The sequence below is a fragment of the Arachis hypogaea genome, chromosome 3 (assembly GCF_003086295.3).
Source record: "Arachis hypogaea cultivar Tifrunner chromosome 3, arahy.Tifrunner.gnm2.J5K5, whole genome shotgun sequence".
NCBI classification, from domain to species: Eukaryota; Viridiplantae; Streptophyta; class Magnoliopsida; order Fabales; family Fabaceae; genus Arachis; species Arachis hypogaea.
The window spans coordinates 44608223-44628467 of NC_092038.1; the positions used below are offsets into that span (position 1 = coordinate 44608223).

Here is a 20245-nt window from a genome sequence, read left to right on the forward strand (position 1 = left end):
AAATTATCCAAAATAGGCCTAACATAGAAGATATGCTCATCCAAACCACTAGCATAAATTAGCACATGAACAAACTCTTTAGGAAACAATTCAAAAATGTTTGTAGAATATTTAATATTTTGACTTACAATTAGAAAAATCATTATATTAAGGCCTAATTTGGGTAAATAACTTAAATAAGTTTTTTTGGAAAAAGAGGTTAAAGCATAAGGACTTTTATTAATAGTATCTTATAAATAAGTTATTTTGTATTTGGATTTTTAGTTTTAAAAGTACTTATTTTAAAGTTGTAGCGTTTGGATAAATAACCCAAAAAATACAATTATTTCTAACACAAAAGAATGAATATTAAAATAACAACGATAACAAATACTTTCCAATATTGAATGTTGATTTTACATAACCTAATCACTAATATTGTGTATGATATGGTAGGTAAAAATAAAAAATAAATATAAAATGTGTGTCAATGTATATTTTGTTGCTGTTTTTTATTTTTTATTTTTTACTTCTATTAGAACTCTCTTCTCCTTTATTGAGGTCAAGAACTTGTTATAATTAACTATAAAAATAATAGCAAGCTATATAAAAATAAAATCACATGTGAAAAAAATAAAATTAAAACTGAAATTTCATACCACAATTAAATACAAATTTAATAATAAAAATAGAGTGATAAAATGATAAAAAAATATCTAGAAGGAATATATGCAGTAGGTTATTCAGATGGAAGATTATCTTAAAAATTGTAATGGAGGATCAATACCTCCAGCAAATGAATCATTACATAAAAATGGTGATGGAGGGCCCGTACTTCCAACAGATAGAACATTGCGTGAGAATGATAGTGAAAGGCCAGTGCTTCTAGCATACCTTGCGTGAAATTGGTGGTTGAAACATTTTTCACAAAGTCAAGGAAAGTAGATCTTTTTTGTTTTGAAGTTAAATTTTGTTTAAGGAAATAGTAGAATGACTTATCGAAAATCATATCAACTTCAAAACAAAAAAGATATACTTTCCTTTACTCTATGAAAAATGTTTCAAACACCATTTTCATGCAAGGTCTGCTAGAAGCACTGGTCTTACACCATCATTCTCACTCAATATTCCATCTGCTGGAAGTACAGACCCTCCATTACCATTTTCACGTAGAGGAGTGCTAGTGGGTCAACAACTTTTGTGATTTATAGCCATCAAGTAGTCATCAATGATGTTTTTTAATGGTGTGAGATTAATCACTTTTCTTTTGCTGGTTACATACAAGTCAGAATTTAATAAAATTGCTGCCCCCTAAACTTTTCCTTTCACGTAATGATTCATCTGCTGGAGGTATTGATCCTCCACTACCATTTTCAAGACAATGTTCCATTTGAACAACCTATTGCATATATTCCTTTTAGGTATTTTTTTTTATCATTTTATCACTCTATTTTTATTATTAAATTTGTATTTAACCGTGGTATGAAATTTCAGTTTTAATTTTATTTTTCACATGTGATTTTATTTTTATATAGCTTGCTATTATTTTCATAGTTAATTATAGCAAGTTTTTGACCTCAATAAAGGAGAAGGGAGTTCTAATAGGAGTAAAAAAAGTAATAAAAAACAACAACAAAATATATTGACACATATTTTATATTTATTTTTTATTTTTACCTACCATATCATACACAATATTAGTGATTAGGTTATGTAAAATCATCATTCAATATTGTAAAGTATTTGTTATTATCGTTATTTTAATATTCATTCTTTTATGTAAAAAAATTATATTTTTTGAGTTATTTATCCAAACGCTACAACTTTAAAATAAATAATTTTATAACTAAAAATCCAAACACAAAATATCTTATTTATAAGCTGCTATTAATAAAAGTCCTTATGCTTTAAGCTCTTTTTCCAAAAGAACTTATTAAAGTTATTTACCCAAACTAGACCTTCCACTTCTTCAAAAAGCTGTTAATTCACTTTTTGAAAAGTTAAAAGTTTTTTATAAAATGGTGCCAAACAGGCGTATTATGACTTTTCATAATCCAAAAATAAAAAAAAAGTAGCTTCTGCTATTTCCCAAATGGGCTCTAAATCTATTCACAGAAAAATTAATGATATCTGTACGTATTATAACCCTAGGGAAATCAAGCACAAAATTCATAGAAATATCAATCCATGTATGAGTAGGAATAACCAGAAAAAAAAGTACAAGATATTCGAGAAAGCTTGAGATTAAACTTTTTTACATGCAATAAAATTATAATAACAACACGCATACATCTATGATATATAAATAACATATGAATTTATTTTTATTCTACTATGAAACTTTAAATCAATATTCCCACAAGCAATAGATATAGAGCAAAAATTAGATTTAGTTACATAAAAATACTTCATATAGTCAAATATTAAGAAGAGTAAAACCCCACTTCGGTCTCTAACTATTTACGAAAAGAATCTGTCACTCCTTGACCATTAGAAAATAACAACGCGATCCTTATCCATTCTCTCTGTGTGACTGAAAGGACCTTCTTGTAGGTTTTCGGGTAATTGGTAACCGAAAAAGCCTACGTGTATCGGTCACTTTTATACGTGGACTGACTATAGTTGATAGGACAAAGCCTGTATATAGTCATAAAAAAACGTTGCAATTTTGATTCCAGTTCTTGAAAAGAGCAAACGCAAATGTTAATGTGAACCCTAAATATGAAACCCTACCTTTAGTGATGAACATGAAAGAGCATTTATCATGTTCAATCTGTCGTCCATGGAAAGAGAAGTCGATGGGCTCTTCAAGCAAGAACTCTGACAATGTTGACATGGCAAGAAAGAAGTTCACACATCCAACTTGCAAATATGGAGCTTATGCGATTCTTTTTGAATCAACCACATCAAATAATCCAAATAAGTCGTTCTTTGATTGCATTTATTTTAAGGTACCATTAGTATTCACTCCATTTTACAATCTTCTCTATAATTAGGTTGATTAAAAAATAATTATTCATAATTGTAGACTCCTTCAATACATTGTAAATATTTTAAGTGGCTGGATGAACTCATAACTGAGTCTGACTATACGATGGTGAAAGTCCAGAAGATGGAAGTTCATGGTAGATTAAAGGAGTCAGAGAATAAAATTAAAGAAATTGAGATTAAGCTATATAATGGAGTTTAAAGAAGAAATTACACAAGACAAAATAGATGTATCATCATGGAATTTTTCATTGCCGTTTCTCTTGAATTCTTTTTTATTGCACTTCAACCTAATAGGATGTAAAAAATTGTAACTTATTTTGGATATTAATATTATAAGTTAGATGCACATTAAGGATGGTAACTGAGATGTAAAAATTGTTGGATTTTGATGATGGAAAGATTGTTGTGAGTTAAATTGCAAGTAAGAATATGATTTATGTTCTTTTAGTATTTTTCACTGTGTTGAATTGAAGTGACAATTTCTTAGTATTTTGTTATTTGAAGTATGTTTTCATACAATTTCATTGAATCAAGAATAAACTAAATTCAATAAATAATGTAATCTCTAGCTTGAAATACAAATATTTAATATATAAAAAGTTGCAAACTACTTACAACATGTAACATCTCAGAAAAGCAACACCTACATGCCAATACATACTATCCCCCTGGTAACTAAATAAAACAGATAATCTAAAGTGTTTAAGTACTAGAAGTTCCAAAATACTTAACCAATACTATGCATAGTTTGCATTCAAATATGAGTTACAAAATACTATCTGATTTGATCGAGACTATATATCCAAAATACTAGTCATAACTATCTAGTCCTCATTTTTTTCATGGAGTTTTGAAAGGTAGTGCAGTGGAGCCAAATTTCTCAAAGCTTGGTGGTACTCCGAAGCTTGTTCCCTTAATTTCATGTTTGAGTCCTGGTGTTGGGATGAATTGGAGCATCCTAGCTGTTGTGCTAGCACTAGTTGCTATCTATGTCTCGAGAGAAATTTCAATAGACTTAGTTGATCTTATAGCAATCTTTGGTTGGGTTAATGGGACTTGGTTTGTGGGCATAGTGGGTGAAAGTAACAATCCATGAACTTGAGGTGTCAACGACTTACGAATTGGCTGCTTCTTCTTGAATGGAGCAAAAATCTGTGGATCGTTGATCATATTTTACAAGACATGATTTCTTGTAGCTGTGGTTGGGTCTAGGGCTGTTGGATTAAGTATAGTTGCGTTTGGTGCAAGTGATCCATTGCCATTTGCACTACTATGTTCATTGATGTTTTAAGCCTGTTTTTTTTTTGACAAAACATAATGTGAATTAGAATCTGAACATGACACTAAAAATTCAGTTATAATGTTAGTTTTTCACTACTATTACATCATTTGTAAGAGCTGACTAGGACACTGGAATTTCTTCTCCTGTTTATTGAAGTGTCATTAGAGTAACATTTCTTAGTAACTTCTTCTTATGCTTCCTTGCTTTGGCCTATAATTTTTGCATAGTATTAGGTATCTTATTTTAAGTCACATTATAATTTAATAACATAAATGAGTTATAAACTAACCACAGGATCTAGTACTGCAGATGGAGCAGCACTAGATTTAAGTGCAATATTAGCTGAGTTATCACCCTGTAAATAATAATAAGACATTTAGAAGACGCATAAATTCCTCATTAACCATTTCTAAGACACATGAACCCCTCATTAAATCATTTGCGAGACAGATAAACCCCTTCAATACTCACATTATAAAACATTTAAATTCCTATAAATACTAATACTAGTTTAATTATTATACCTTTGATTATCTTGCCTTCTTCTTCTTTGGTTGCCAATTGGAATTCCTTGGAGCTCCCTTACATGTCTTATAATAGTGATCTCTTTTTTTTTTCACTTGCTACATGTCATCTCAAAGGCTTTCTTTACTTTGTTCCCTGTTAATTGGCTCTCAAACACAGGATCGACAGTTCTTCTCTTCCTAAGACGACTAGGGGATCTCTTGATGGCAGGTGCCACTGACCTAAGAGCATCTGATGTCTCCCAAAATTCTTCACTATTTACAGGTTAAATTGTTATACCATAAGTGGCACACATGGTATCCATGGTAAGTCACTCATGCACAAAATCTTCAGGCTTTAAGTTAAGTTTCCGCAGCCTAAAGATTGCAGCAACTGCATGTTTACATGGCATGCCTACAACAAATTGCCTTATTAGAAATTTCAACATTAATGTAGATAATAGTAACTACAAAATTACTAGTACTAGAGAATTACCAGTAAGCTGCCATAGGTTACAAGTGCAGGTCTTTTCTTTTAGATTCACTCCAAGCTTGTTTTGGCGTCTTTGAACCTCAAAGATAACTCTTTCATCATCTCTAGTCCACTCAGTTGTCCACTTAATGCTTTCAGACTTAATGAATTCATCCAACCTTTGCTGTTGCACAGGAGCCAATTTTTCATGATAATTACTTAGCATTTTCTTATGTCCAGCCATTTTTCTCATTATATAATGCCTTAAATCCTCACACATGGTCAAAATTGGCTTGCTCCTATACTCCACAATCTTAACATTCTAAACCTCACACATATTGTTAGTGATGTTATCAACCTTCGGATAGTGAGAAAATTGACTTTTAGTCCAAGCAGATTCACAAAATATGGAGAGATACTTCCAAGCTGGTTGGTTCACGAATTTTAACTTGTCCATATTCGCACGAAACTCAGGAGTTGTTGTACTCCTTGCACATTGCCACACTAGTCCCTTGGATTGTTTATCTTTTCATTGTTTAACAAAATTTTTCTAGATGTGGACGACACAGTTCCTATGATGCGCCCGAGACATAACTTCTTGAAGATCAACCTCCAATTCTTTTCACACAATAGGCACACAATCATTGGATTAATAATTCAGATTGGGTATCAAATAAAATAATACATAAAATAAAATTCAGTATCAATACAATAATTAACACATAAATACTTAACAAACCTTCTGTTGATTGAAAATTTCCAACCAAATTCAGTGCATGAGCCTAGGTCCTCATAGAAGGGAGTTAAAAACCACCTTCATGTTTCAGTACATTCATTGTCAACCACAGCATAAGCAATTACAAAGAAGTGGTTGTTAGCGTCTTGAGTCACGATTGAAAAGAGGTGGCCACCAAAATAACCCTTTAGGTGACAACCATCTAGCCCAATTAAAGGACGACATCTTGCCTTGAATCTATGTTTGCATGCATTCAATGATATGCATAGCTTGTCAAACACAGGTGGTGATTCAAGTTGGGGCCACTATAGCTGTTGACCCTGGATTACTCTTATGAAGCTCACACAAGTAATCTCTAACCTTCCTGAATTACTCCTTTTTTTTCCTATAACCTTCTCTCTAGCTGTCTTCAAAGCTCTGCTGATCATTTTAGGGTAGGTGTGGACATTATAGTCCTCTTTCATGTGCTCTAAAGCTTCCCTAGGTGATAGTTATGGCTGTGTGACCAACCTCTTCACTAGCTTGCTTGTAACCCATAATCTACTTGCCATGTTGTTTGTAAAATTTTTACCATAAGTATGCTCCTTAACATATATTTTAACTTGAAAATACAGTTTCTGGCTGTTCCAGAAAGTTAGGATTAGCCAAGGACAATCCTTTTTAGCACACTTTGCTCTCACTCTATGCTTTGATTTAAATTTAAAACATCTTAAAATACTAATAAACAAAATAAACCAAATCAAATCTTTTGATAATCCTAACAACACATCAAATTTAATTCTAATAAACTAAATTCGAATTTATGTCTTCCCAATAAACTTGAAGAAAATTTTTGGGCTTCTTGTTGTTCTTGCTTAGTCCAATGGGTCTTATGATTTTCGGCATTTCAGCACTACTATTTTTGAGACAAATTTCTAGTCTCATTGATGTCAAAGATCGGCATAGTATAATTTATACAGTATTCAGATCTTTGAACGTGACAAGATTACCATTTTATTCTTTAGCACTAAAATACCAAATATACCCTTTTGAACACATATTACCAAGGTAGTGGGGTTGTGAGGCGTAAAAACTTCCTACCAAATTGTCTGATTCAGAGATTTTCAAACTTCATTGTTAAGAACGGCAAGAAGGAGAGAAGATACAAACTATCACAAAGAAAACAAAGTAACTCAAATACAGATCTTAAGTAAAGAAAACCAAACTAAATTTGATAAGAGTAACTCAAATACAGATCTTAAGTAAAGAAAATCAAGCTAAATTTGATAAAAGCCCTAATGCGTCATCAAATACAGAAGGTATCCTCATTGAAATCCAAAACATTAATGTCACTACTTTTGTTTATTCAATCCAGTTTAAGAGGATGAAAAGGATGGCATGTAGTTGGTAGGAAGGGATGGAGAATGTTATCGGGGCAAAAACGAAGGGCTGAAAATGAAGTGGATGGAGTTTAAGTGAGTGATGCTAGTTTTAATAAAAATAGGATGGAGGATTATGGAGGGTGTTAGCTATGCAATGGCACCCAAAGCACCATGAGAGTCCTTACATGAAACTATCAAAAATTTGGAGAAAACTCTAATAGTCCATAATTTGAAAGGGATTTGTCAATTTTACTCTTTCGAGATGATTTTTCTATGTGAACAAAAAATCAATCTCGCAACCTAAAAGAAAAAATTAGAGCATGTCGTTATTCTCAATTTTTAATCATTGAACCAAATGGCTTGGCGGGTGGGGGGGGGGGAGGGGGTTGGTGTTATTAGCATGGAAGGAGTATATGGAAGTGAAAATATTAGGGCACAATTCTTACAACATATCAATTTTAGTCAAAGATGCTACAAACAATCAATAATGGAGATTGGTGGGTGTTCATCTCAGCACTTTTGAGCATACCCAATTAGTGCAATACTAGGAATTAGCAGCTCTTCTTCTATTTGAAGGCAATGTAGTAATCATGGAAAAGTTCAATACAATCAAGAATTAACCCCAGATTTACACTTCTATTGAAAATATTAATTATTTTATTGATGATAATTATCTCGTAGATCTTGGTATGAATGAACAACACTCTATTTAGTCTAACCAAAGGATGGCAGGAGAGCTAATTAGAGAGCAGTTGGATTGAGTCTTGGATGGGATTCAATAGAGGGGTCTAGATGATACGGTTGTGGTGAGGAAATTAGTGATAACAGTTTGGACCATACTCCTCTATTGTTGGATATTGATCCCCCAAAATAGCCTACTAAGAGGCGAATCAAGTTTTCGGAGAGGAGGTGTGGTGTAGAAGAGATTCGAAAGATAATTTTGGAGGCATAGAGGACGGCTATTGAAGGTTCCCCTATGTATTCACTGGCTTAAAAACTAAAATTGTCTATACATAAACTGGTGTAGTCGCAACAACATAACTGAACCAACTCCAAAAAAGCAATTGAAAATATATGTAGAGAGCCAACAAAAAAAAAGAGGGTTGAATGTATGATGGAAGGAGGTGTGATAGATGAATTGAAGGCAAAATTGGAGAATAGTACAACAAAGAAGAGAGTTACTGGAATAAGAAATCAAAATGAAAATGACTTCGCGAGGGGGACTAAAATACTAAGTACTTCCATCATAAGTTCCATTCTAGAAATTAGAGAAATAAAATCTGGCAATTAGTTGGAGCGAATGGTGAAGTAGCCTCAGAACCAGATAGCATTGCTCAGGTAACGAAAAACTATTTCAAAGGAATATTTTCAGTCACTAATCAGGAGGACTTGAACCTTCTATTTGAGGATTTTACACTTACAGTTACAACTCACATGAACCGTAGATTTCGGAAACCAATGATTAAGGAGGAGACCAAAAGAGCCACGTTCAGTAGTTGTGCTCAGAATTCTCCGAGGGATGATGGTTTCGTAGTCAAATTATTCCAATTCTAATGGGAGATAACATGAGAAAATATTTTTAGAACAATGAAAATTTTCTTCGACAGTGGTAGAATGTTAAATAGTTTTAACCACATTTAAATATGCTTACTCCAAAAGATTCTAGATGCCAAAGATATAGATATGTCACAAATTTGACCTATTAGTCTCTTTTCAATTTTTGACCTATTAGTCTCTCTTTAGGTGTTCGCTGTCAATCATCTGCTCTTTACGGAGGATTTTATCATATATAGTAAGACTACAGAGAAATTATACAATAATATTTTGGAATTGCTTTATGCATACAAAGCAATCAGTGGCCAGAAAGTAAATCTCAACAAGTCTGTAGTTTACTTTAGTCAAAATACACTCCCTATACTCAGACAGCAATTGGCGGATAAAACTGAACATAAAGCATATTGGAGCTCAGGATAAATATCTCGACCTACCTTCAATTGTTCACAGATTGAAAAAGAATACTTTGGGAATTATCAAAGATAACGTTCAAAAAAAAAAAAATTCAGGCTTGAAAAAGGATTCTTTTATTTCTGTGTATACTATGTCTTACTTTAAACTGCTAGACATTCTTCTAGATAAAATTCATAGAATATTAAACAGTTTTGGTGGGGCAATGGGATGAGAAAAGGAAGATGGTATGGATTAGTTGGAGCAAGATGATCAAGCCTAAAAGGAGGGAGGATTAGGTTTTAAGGACCTGAACGCTCAAAATTTAGCATTGTGAGAAAATAATTTTGGAGATTGACTACCAATCATAACTCTCAGCTCAGTTGTATACTTAAAGGAAAATACTTCTGATATAATTCACCACTAACAATTCAAAAGGGGGTTCACTGGTCCTGGAGATGGCAAAGTCTATTAGAAAATTGCAAGGTAGTGGAAAAAGAAATGCATTGGAGTATTGGGTCTGGGGAAAAGGCTAGCATTTGGCAAGACCCATGGTTTCCCCTTTACCCATTTCAGATTACTACCAACAACAATATGAATACAGATATATTGAATTAAGAACTTACTAACGGTAGCATGTAGGTGGAATCATGACATGATTAATGCTGCTTTTGCCTTAGAAATTGCTTCTCGAATCCTGGCTACATCTGTGAACAATGAAGGCAGAAACAATAATCTGGTCCTAGAACAAGAAACAACAATACGATGTAACATCAGGTTACTTAATGGCCTATGGGTTTTCACATGCCTCAATCAAGTATTTCCCCCAAATTATGCATAATACAACCATATGAAAGAGAATTTGAGTCCTAAAAAGTCCTTCAAAAATCAAAATATTTGTTTGGAAAGCGTTGCATGAAAAGCAATCAGGGTTGAGCTTGATTCATTAAAGGTTTCCTTCGACCTCCCTGCCGTCTCCGCTGTGGAAATAAAGCAGAATCAGTAAACCACTGTCGTTAATGATGTGGCCCAATTGGAGATGTCTATAGAATGTCACCCCTTGTGGCACTTCCTATCCAACAGTAGTTTTGTTATAACTGAAGAGAAGAAAAAAAAAAGAGAAAAGGACAAATAGGTCCCTGACCTTTTACCCCGCAGATATTTTTGTCCCTGACCATTAGAAAATACTTTTTAAGTCCCCGACGTCCTTAAAAGTTCTACGGATCAGTTCTTCCATCCAAAAGCCACTGTCAGGCCCACCAAAAAAGACTGATGTGGATCCCCCTCTGCTTACCTGGTATCACGGCTACCCACGTGACACGTTAGTGGGATGGAGCTTTTGAAAAATGCACACAGAAGTCCCTGTCGCTCAATGCGACATCGTTTTGTGTGCTGCCCTAATCCTTAAAGCCCACAAGCAGCAGCATGGTTGGTGGTGCCAGCTCAGGATTGCAAGAACTCACCCTCAGCTACCTCTGTGATGCACAAGGGCTGGGTCTTGCTGCTGATAAGGATATTCCTATTCTTGGTAAGAGCTTATTGCTGAATAATCATTCTTTAGAAAAAGGTGTTAGCCACAAGGGCAAAGAGATTCTTGTTTCTGAGAATTCAAATCATTTTGATGTTGGTAAATTTGTTGAAAGAGATTTCTTGAGCCTGAGTGATGCCAAAGAGAATAACTCCTCAAAGCGATCAGTTGAGGAAGATGAAGAGGAGCAAGAGAGTAATAGGGAGAAGAAGCCACGACTTGAGACACTGAATCTCTCTCTTGCTTTGCCTGATGTCTCATTCTCTCTCACCGCTTCAAACGCCATACAAAATGGTGCTGATCAGAAACAACCACAACCCCTTCGGCCTAAACCTAGCAGGCCCTCAACTACAACATGGTCTAATAATGATTGCACAGCTACAACTTCTTTATCTTACTCTTACTCTCACCCTTTCTCACACAACCCAAGTTGCTCGCTTACCCGCAATTCAACTGATAATTTTGACTACTCTGTGAGTAAGGATGACCAAATTGGAATTGTGGGGAGGGGACTAACAGTTCTGTTCACAGTAGGTTCAAGCCAATTGGAGATGGGGTTGGTTTTTCCAATCATGGTGGTGGTATTAGCTCCTTTATGCAGGAAAATAGCCAGTTTAAGACTACTAGTTTGGATAATCATTCCTTTTTCCTTTCTGAATTGCCTGCTAGACCAAGATTTAAAACTCAATCTGGGGACTCAAGGGGTAGGAATTCAGAGAATGTGAGAATCTTGGAAGGGTTAGATGGTGGGGGAAGATGAAGAAGCTCTTAAGGCCTGAGAGGATCCTGAGGGGAGTTGTTTATGAGTCTGTTCCCGCCGCAGCACTGATGATTCAGGAGCTTGCTGATGAAGTCATAGCTTCAACCAAGAAATACCTAAAGAATCTCATTGAGAAGCCTGACAAAAAAGATGAATTAGTTAGCCTACAAAGCAGGCTTGAAAGGAGATCTGACCTCTCCAAAGAGACTCTTTTGAAGTGCCATAAGGTGCAGTTGGAGATTCTGGTTTCTGTCAAGATGGGGCTTACAAACTTCTTATCTGGTAAAATTCAATTATTTGAGATGGTAGGGCTTTTCTTGTATAGGAGATGTAGGAATGTTAACTGCAAGAGTCTGCTTCCTGTTGCTACACACAAAACGACGTCGCATTAAGCGACAGGGAATTTTGTGTCCATTTTTCAATAGCTCCATCCCACTAACGTGCCACGTGCCACGTGGGCAGCCATGATGCCAGGTAAGCAGAGGGGGGGGGGGAGCCACGTTAGCCTTTTTCATTCGGTCTGACGGTGGCTTTTGGATGGAGGGACTGATCCGTCCAACTTTTAAGGACGTCAGAGACTCAAAAGTATTTTCCAATGATCAGGAACAAAAATATCTGTAGGATAAAAGGTCAGGAACCTATTTGTCATTTTCTCAAAAAAAAGAGAGAGTAAAAAACAGAAAGAAGGAGGGACTTAGTGAGTCACGTGATTCACCCGCTCCCCAACCCCAATTATTTCTTTCTCTTGGAACCCTTCCTTCTCTTCTCAATCTCATTTCTTCTTTCTTCCTCTTCTCTCCTTCTTCTTCATCTCTTCTATATTTTCTTCTTCTTCTTGCAATTACATACTATTATCAAACTCACTTATCTTACTTCCTTTCTTTCTCCTATCTATCTCTATTTATTCAAAATCTCAGTTTTTCATAACCCCCAAATCAAGAAGTTCATCTTAATGAGTGAAGTCCGATTATTATTGAGGTTTCAAGATAACTCTTTGACTCAATAATTAACTATATTTCTAATTTTTGTCATCTCTATATTTATGGATATACATAAATCCGAATTAGGGTTATTAAGGTTAGAAAATTTGGAGTTTTTGTCAAAGTGAGTAAGATTATGTTAATTGACAATATTAGTAGCTCACAATCATCATCATTGTCAGGGCGGAGCTTAGTTCAGACAAGGGGGGCCATGTCCCCCCAAACTTTTATTAAAAAAATTAGTAATACTTTTTCAAAAAATAAAAAATAGTTAAGTTGGTTCAAATATTTTACTATAACTTAAAATACCAAAATTCAATCTTCATCTCTTGTTTTTATTGCACAATAATTTTTAGTTTTAAAAATTCAAAACATGTTGGATTTAGATGAATTGAGTGTATTCGTATTTCGCAACTCTCTATTCAATAAGCAACACTTCCTCTACCTTTGAGTTCAAATATAAAAAATTAGGTATTTTTTATTTATATAATTTAATATTATTTTATATTTGACTGTTTATTTAATTTAATTTTTTATATGATAAAAAATATTAGAATATTCAATAAGTATTTTTTTTTATCAAAGATAGGAGACTCGAACCCGCAACCTCTTAATTGAGTATGAGGAGACTATGCCATTTGAGCAATATTCAATAAATATTGATACTATCGTATTTGTATAAATTGATAAAAAAATTTAATAAATATTATAAATTTTAATATTTGTCCTTCTAACTTCTTTTTTACATATTTTACAGGATATATATTCAAATTTTTATATAAAATAATCATGAAAAATAAAAAATTGATGCATTTTTTAAGAGGAAGGTTAATATTTAAGAAGGAGAACATATAACTTTTACAATATCAACACCTATAGATAGTTCTTCTATTTTAATGAATCACGAAAAAGTGAGATACAACTTTCAAAAGTTCAAAGAGTTGCATCTGATTAGTTTGACCTTAATTTTTTGAAACGAGACCCTCGAAAAAGGTTTCAAATTTGGCAATATCACTCAAATCAGAGAGATGAGGTTAGACGAGCTTATCTTAAATGGAGTCCATATAAAAAACATATTGACAATTATTTTCTATCTGCCCCCTTCCCCTCCAAATTTTATTTCAAGCTCTGCCACTGATTGTCATATTTCTAGAGTTGTAAAGTTATTGGATATCATTTGGTAGCTCATTGGCGCTCAGAGTTGCTTCCGGTTCCTCGGAATCAAGTTGTGAGTGGATATTATTATCAACATTTAAATTGAATCATTATTTTTAGAGTTTGAAAATATTTGATTATTTTGACTTTTAAATTTTTGAAATAAATATTGATTTGTGAAAAATTTATAATTTTATAAAAATAAACACGAGATGATATTTATATATTTTGTAAAGTATACATGTTTTCTTACTTGACTTCATTAAACTTTAATTAAATTTTAGTATGCATTCTTTTATATATATATATATATATATATATGATTTATTATGAAATTTGGTAATATGTTATAAGAATTAGGGATTTGTTATAAGTGATTCGGTTTGGTTTAGTTTGGGTGACTGTGACTAGAAAATTGTAGTTAACTGTGGTTATGACGTTAACTTAGATCCATCTAATTTATACCTCAGCTAGTAGGGGCGTTGCTACCCAACGTGTAGGCCACACGTTGGATTTGTTATACCGTATGGACACACTTCAAGAAAGGGATACTTTTAGAGTTGGAGCCATCCTAAGTATGTAATATTTGATTTGATTTGACTTTTGGAATGAGAACTCCCATTTCAGTTCATTCCGCTTAATTATTTATTTATTCATTTGCATAATTAATTAAATATGAATTCCTCTTCTTTAGAAAGAAATATAATTTTCAAGGTAAAATTTGTATTGTCTCGTGTGGATTATGGATATAATATTTGCTCATTAAGTTGCAAAACTCACCCTATTATATCTCCATAGTAGATCTTATGCATTTCGGTAAACCCCTTTTATTTCCAAAGACTATGTGATATGTAATGGAACTTTCATGCAAAAATTTAGTTTGTCAATGCTCCATGATGTAGACAGGGTCCTCGTGTGAGTTATGTTATTTTGAATTTCGAATTGTTTAGATAATAATTATGATTTGGTTATGTAAGACTTATGCATTTAACTATATACTTTAGTTATCAACTTTATATGATACGTATTTTGACATGTTTGGTCGTGAATATGATTGAAATATGTTGTTATTGTCTCTGAAAATAGATATTTATTATTTATAGAAAAATAATATTTATGTTAGTAAAGTCCTAGAAATAAAAGAGATTCTATCAATTTTTTTGAAAATTTGATAATTTGAAATTGGTGAGAAACTTGTCCCTTGAACGCCAATTATGACTTGGTTCGGACCATGACAAGTTTGAATCCTTCGTGGAGTGATGGCAAGCAGTTCAATCAGCGGTAGCGCAAGGGGCCTCAGCGACAGTGATTACTTTTTGCGACGCTGAAACTGGGGGATTTGGAAAACTCGTAACACTCAGATTTTTGAGAGAGAGAAACTAGATGCGGCAAGAGCATTGGAAATAGCGCTGAAGGTTCATCAAAGATTGCATAGCCATAGTAGTTTACTGGATGCTCAATAGAACTCTTCTTTTGTTTCATTCTTCTCAAGCATTTTCTTGTCAGATTATGATGCATTTGGCTCTCTTGGGAGATCCCCAATTTTCTGTCTTTTGGTCCCACTTTTGGACAACTATTGTATTATTTTCTCACAAGTAATACAAATATCTTAACTTTGTAAAAAAAAATAGATAGATCAAAGATACCATGAACTCTGAATAACAAACAAGAAAGCACCTAAACAGATATATACCTTTTGTGTTTTTGCTGAATATCCACTTGAATAAACAAATATGGCATGAGAAAAAAGAGAGAAACTATATACGCATATCCAACATTTCAACCTCAACTTTAATACCTGATTAACAGTAGTGTTATATAGTTCAAACTACGTATACATGAGCTCCTCATGATTCACAACTATCTCAACATGCAAAACTTGCTACATTTTCCATCACGATCTATGATGAGTTCTCATTTTCATTCTGAACAGCAGGTTGCATTTCTGATTTCTTTTTCTCCTTGAGAATTACCTGCCTAGGCATCACATCTAACAGAAAGCTTGCCCCATTCCACGCAGAAGCGGAGACCTTGAGTATTTGGAACACTACCGATATTTCATACGACAGGAAAATCGGAACAGTCAGTGCCGTGGTTGCCACAGTAAACACGGCTTGAAGAAAAATGAACATTAACAAGCGATTCTGGTCGCCAAGCAAGCCGCTTAAGCGCCACCACAAATTGTTTGCTTTCTTAGCCTTTTTCGAGAGTTCCCTACACAACAATGAATTCAATAATAAGAATAAAATGTTACCAATCAAACATGAGCACAGAAAAAGATTTAGGGAAGTATGAGAGAGTTGTTAATTACCTGTATGAAGTCATAACTTCAGGATCTCTTGAAAACCTTTGCCGGCGTAAGACATTGACAATAAGATAGTATAGAATTTGCCAGAGAGAATAAACCACTAAGGGAACCAGAACCAACCACGTCCAGAGATAGGATTTATCTTCGGCATAAGACCATGTATTTCTCTCTGTCTTCAAGGCCTCCAAGGCCGTAGGGTTCCACCATCGGATGGTAAAGAAAACCAACCCTGGAAATACTTATTGGTTAGAGCCTTAAGAGCCTTAAACAAACCTAAGTTCATTCCAATGATAGCATGTCTCTATTGTTGTGATGTCTATATGAAGAAGTTCAAGCTTCTACACATCAAGAAATATTCAAATAGCAGTTTTTGCAATGTAAATGCAAGATACAGTGATGCATATAAGAATTCGTGTAGACATGGTTATATATTTAAAAAAAATGTATGAAGTAGGACAATGAAGCATGGAATGTGAAATGAAGCCTTGAAAATTTCCAAGAACAGGTAGAGAAGCTTCTAAAGAGAAAGGATGAGTGTGAATAGACGAAAAGAAACAGCAAGAATACCATTGAGGATTTGTTCTTTTTGATGCTGTTGTTTAACAATGAGGAGCGGATTATCAAGAATAGAAACATATAAACCAAAATATTTTGCATTTAAGTTAAAAGCAATGTAATTAATAATCATGAGCCAAAAATCCCCTATCGAAATATAGCTGTTAGCAGATAGCACTGTGAAATATAACATAAAAGAATGGCAGCAAATGTTATATATATCACCCAGATGCTGAATTAATGGTAACTATGATTACGATAACTATGAAACTTTAACTACACTTTTCTAAGTGTAGCTAAATTAAGGTCACATTATTTTACTACTTGACAACACTTCTTAGTTTGATCACACTTTATTTTCAAATTAAAAAATGTTGCCAAATAATAGAGAAGTGTTACCTTAATCTTAGCTACACTTTTCAAGTATTACCAAAGTTTCATAGCTACCATAGGCACTATAGAATGCACCCACATACATATAAATTCTACCCACAAACACTAAAAGTAAATAAAATAAAATAAAGTATAAAATAACCCAGATATTGATACATAGAAAATGGCATATAATTATCTATTAGATGGATAAGGGCAAAAAAAAGGGGTAAGAACAAAAGATTGAGAGATGTATAATAAAAACAAAAACAGAACAAAGGAAACAAGCTGCACTATAGCTTTGTAGTCGTTGTTAAAAAGGCAGCATGCTACATGAGTGTACTGCTGCTAAATGGAACCATGCTACAGAAGTGTATTGCTGCTATAGCAGTTTTTTGGTGACATAGACTGAAACAAGAGAGGTATATAAATGAAGGTATAATATACCAGGTAAAAGATGGATAAGAACACTGACAATTTTGTCTACGGAACTGAAGACCAAGCTGCAGCGCCAAACAATCAAAGCCCACGCCAACGGTCCCTGCAATGCAATTGCACTTTGATAAGCTACAACACCAACAAATGAACTAATTTTCTGCCACGATGCCAAATTACCAGCGAGAATGTGCTTACCTCGGCAAACGAAAAGCAAACCAGAAAAAGCTTTTCATTTCTTGGATAAAAAAGAAGGAAAACCAAGAAGATTGTATTGGCATAATAACAAAAATCCTGAAAACACAAGAAGAATTGTGTAACTAATTTTGATTTCTTATGCTTCTATACTGGCAACTTACAAAATTAATAACTAGATCCCCATGATATTGAGAACATTGAAACAGTGTTCTAGTGACTTCAATTAGCAAGGAATTGAAACTCTGATTGAATCCATAAAGCTATCTTCTAATGATTTTGTGGCCCTCTACCTCCTAAACACCATTCTACTCTAGAAATGCATGGGCGTCAGGATACAAATATAAGATAAACACAAAAATATGTTTAGTGCCAAAGAAATGTACAAGACAACGTGTCCCAGAACACGTTTCCTATATTTGTGTCGCTAAACAGTGGAAAGCGAGAGGACACTGTATTTATGTCCTATTTCAACTATCAAACACACCCTGACATTAATAACATCATCTGTATATTTGACAGTTAAACATTACTCTGTTCCATTCCCAACAAATGCCAATACGTGCTACAAATGACAAAATTATTCCTAGGGTAAGAAAAAAGCAAAAGCAGTACTCCAATTCATTCATATTCCTATACTTCAGCTTTGTTCAATGACACTCATATTCATCCTAGAAGCATGCCTAAACATAGAATAAACTTCTAAAGCATATGACTTAAAGTAGCTTACCAGAAGATAGTAATGCCATTTCTTGAACTTATAGTATATCCAGCGAAGAGGAACAAATATGACATAGAATAAACAATACACTAAGGGAACGTCCTGTGGTCCTGATAAAAAAAATAAGGAAAGTTAAAAACAATTAAAAAAAATACAATAAAGATCCAAGTAAATGTATTTTTAAAAATTACTATTAGTGTTCAACACACTTCAATCTCTTCCCTTCTGCTAAATGACCATTTATGAGGGCAAAATACAGAAGGTAGTTATTTTTGCTGATTTATGTTACGTGATTGGACGTACATGAAAGGCACGCTCCACTGCACTAGACTATACTATACAAACTGTTATTATCCAGACATCAGTTTAATAAGTCCTTTAATTAATGGATATTTTATATTCCACACATGTTTCGATACCAATTCCAGCATTTAACATTGAGTGAATGAATGAATGAACTTACTTGCCCCAAGGAGGAAGCAAAACCCACCAAAAGAAAGAACCCCCAAAAGATGCGTCACCTGATATCATGAATAGAGAAAGAAAAGCATAAAAATACTTAAAAACTCAAAATAATAAAAATAAAATAAAAAAGAGAAGAAGGCAGGCACCTTGCTGAGGAAGCTTTCGTGTTCTTCGGCCCGTTTGGCGATCATAACGGCTTGTTTGGACAGAACCTCCTTTATTTTGTGCCAAAACCAAAATCAAAGAACATTCTAATTGAGATGATAATAAGAAATAAGAAATAAAAGAAAAAAGAGTATGATAAGTTGATTACCTTGGACCTGTCTCTGAACCTGCGCCTCACCTTCTCAGGTTGGCCATCGCCGTACTGTATGTAATACTCTTCGTTATCTGACATCTTCAATTTCTTTCTTCTGATCAAACACAACAACACTCAAAGTTGCTGCAATTAATTTTGAGATTTTATTGCCTTAAATTCTTTCTCTCTCTTTCTCTTTCTCTTGTGTACTTTGTATTTTAAGGAAGACAACCTCTCCTGCACCTCTTTCTTCAAACTCGTTATCATTTTAATGTGCCTGTTTTATGGTATTCATGTAGATTGAAAAAGTTATATTATTAATAATTTAGTCTTCAAATTAAATAAATAAATAAATACGTGTATTCATTAAATATGAGGATAAAATAATTTTATTTTAGAACAATATATCGTATTAATTAATGAATTTAAAATTTTCCATTTACTAACTAAATTAGTTTTGCTTATAGTCTAGATACGTGTGGATTATTTCAGATTGTTGGTAGATAACGGGACCAACTATTAACAGGGTATAAGAATAAACAAGGCCACAAAATACATGACGAATGGAAATAATGGGAACACGTGGCAATAATGGAAGTGATCTGCTAAATCTTAAGAATATACGTGTCAATACTCAATAGAGTATAAATTAAAGAAACAAATTTAAATATGTCAAGTGCCACGTATACATTCAGGTGTACGTAAATTACTGTACATAATAATAATAATAATAAATTTTTTGGAAATCAATAAAACTAATTAATTTTATAAATAAGTCTAACTAAATACTTTTAACAATTTTTTTACACATTATTTTGGATTAAAGAAATTTGAAGGAAAAGAAAATATAGAAAAAAGATGGATGAAACAACGTATATTTTTTTGGTTTGGATGAAAAAAAATTAAGTGAAAAGAAAAGTGACGTGAGACCCCATAATTTTTTTTAAAAAAATAAAAAAAAATTAATAAAAAATATGTAAATAAAGAAAAAATTACATATTTATTCTTGATATTTGTTTCTTAAATATAATTAAAAAAATTAATGATGTAATCTTTAAGTAGTTTTTATTATTTTTTTATAAAATTATTTACTTATATTTGTTTAAAAAATAGAGATACATCTTTTTATTTATGATATTTAAAAGATAATAAAAAAGATAATTTAAAAAAATTGTTAATAAAAATAATATATTAAAATCTTGAAA

At 33.1% G+C, this 20245-nt stretch overlaps 2 protein-coding genes across 3 annotated transcripts; one reads left to right on the top strand and one right to left on the bottom strand.

The window, feature by feature from the left end:
* Nucleotides 1–11552: 11552 nt before the first annotated feature.
* Nucleotides 11553–11948, top strand: LOC112776888 (protein OBERON 3-like). Its single transcript, XM_072231928.1, has one exon. It carries the CDS (start codon nt 11553–11555, stop codon nt 11946–11948), a length of 396 nt encoding a protein of 131 aa, XP_072088029.1.
* A 3402-nt stretch (nt 11949–15350) lies between these two features.
* LOC112790479 (glycerophosphocholine acyltransferase 1) lies at nt 15351–19545 on the bottom strand. 2 transcript variants are annotated; one of them, XM_025832903.3, is made up of 8 exons: nt 19056–19545; nt 18889–18957; nt 18741–18798; nt 18287–18387; nt 17560–17655; nt 17374–17467; nt 16003–16228; nt 15351–15905 (listed from the first exon to the last, which is right to left on the bottom strand). In XM_025832903.3, the coding sequence occupies exons 1-8, from the start codon at nt 19137–19139 to the stop codon at nt 15593–15595; spliced, it is 1041 nt and encodes a 346-aa protein (XP_025688688.1). In that variant the 5' UTR covers nt 19140–19545; the 3' UTR covers nt 15351–15592. The 2 variants fall into 2 exon arrangements, with proteins under 2 accessions (XP_025688688.1, XP_029152879.1); XM_029297046.2 differs by lacking the exon at nt 17560–17655.
* Between the last annotated feature and the right edge of the window lie 700 nt (nt 19546–20245).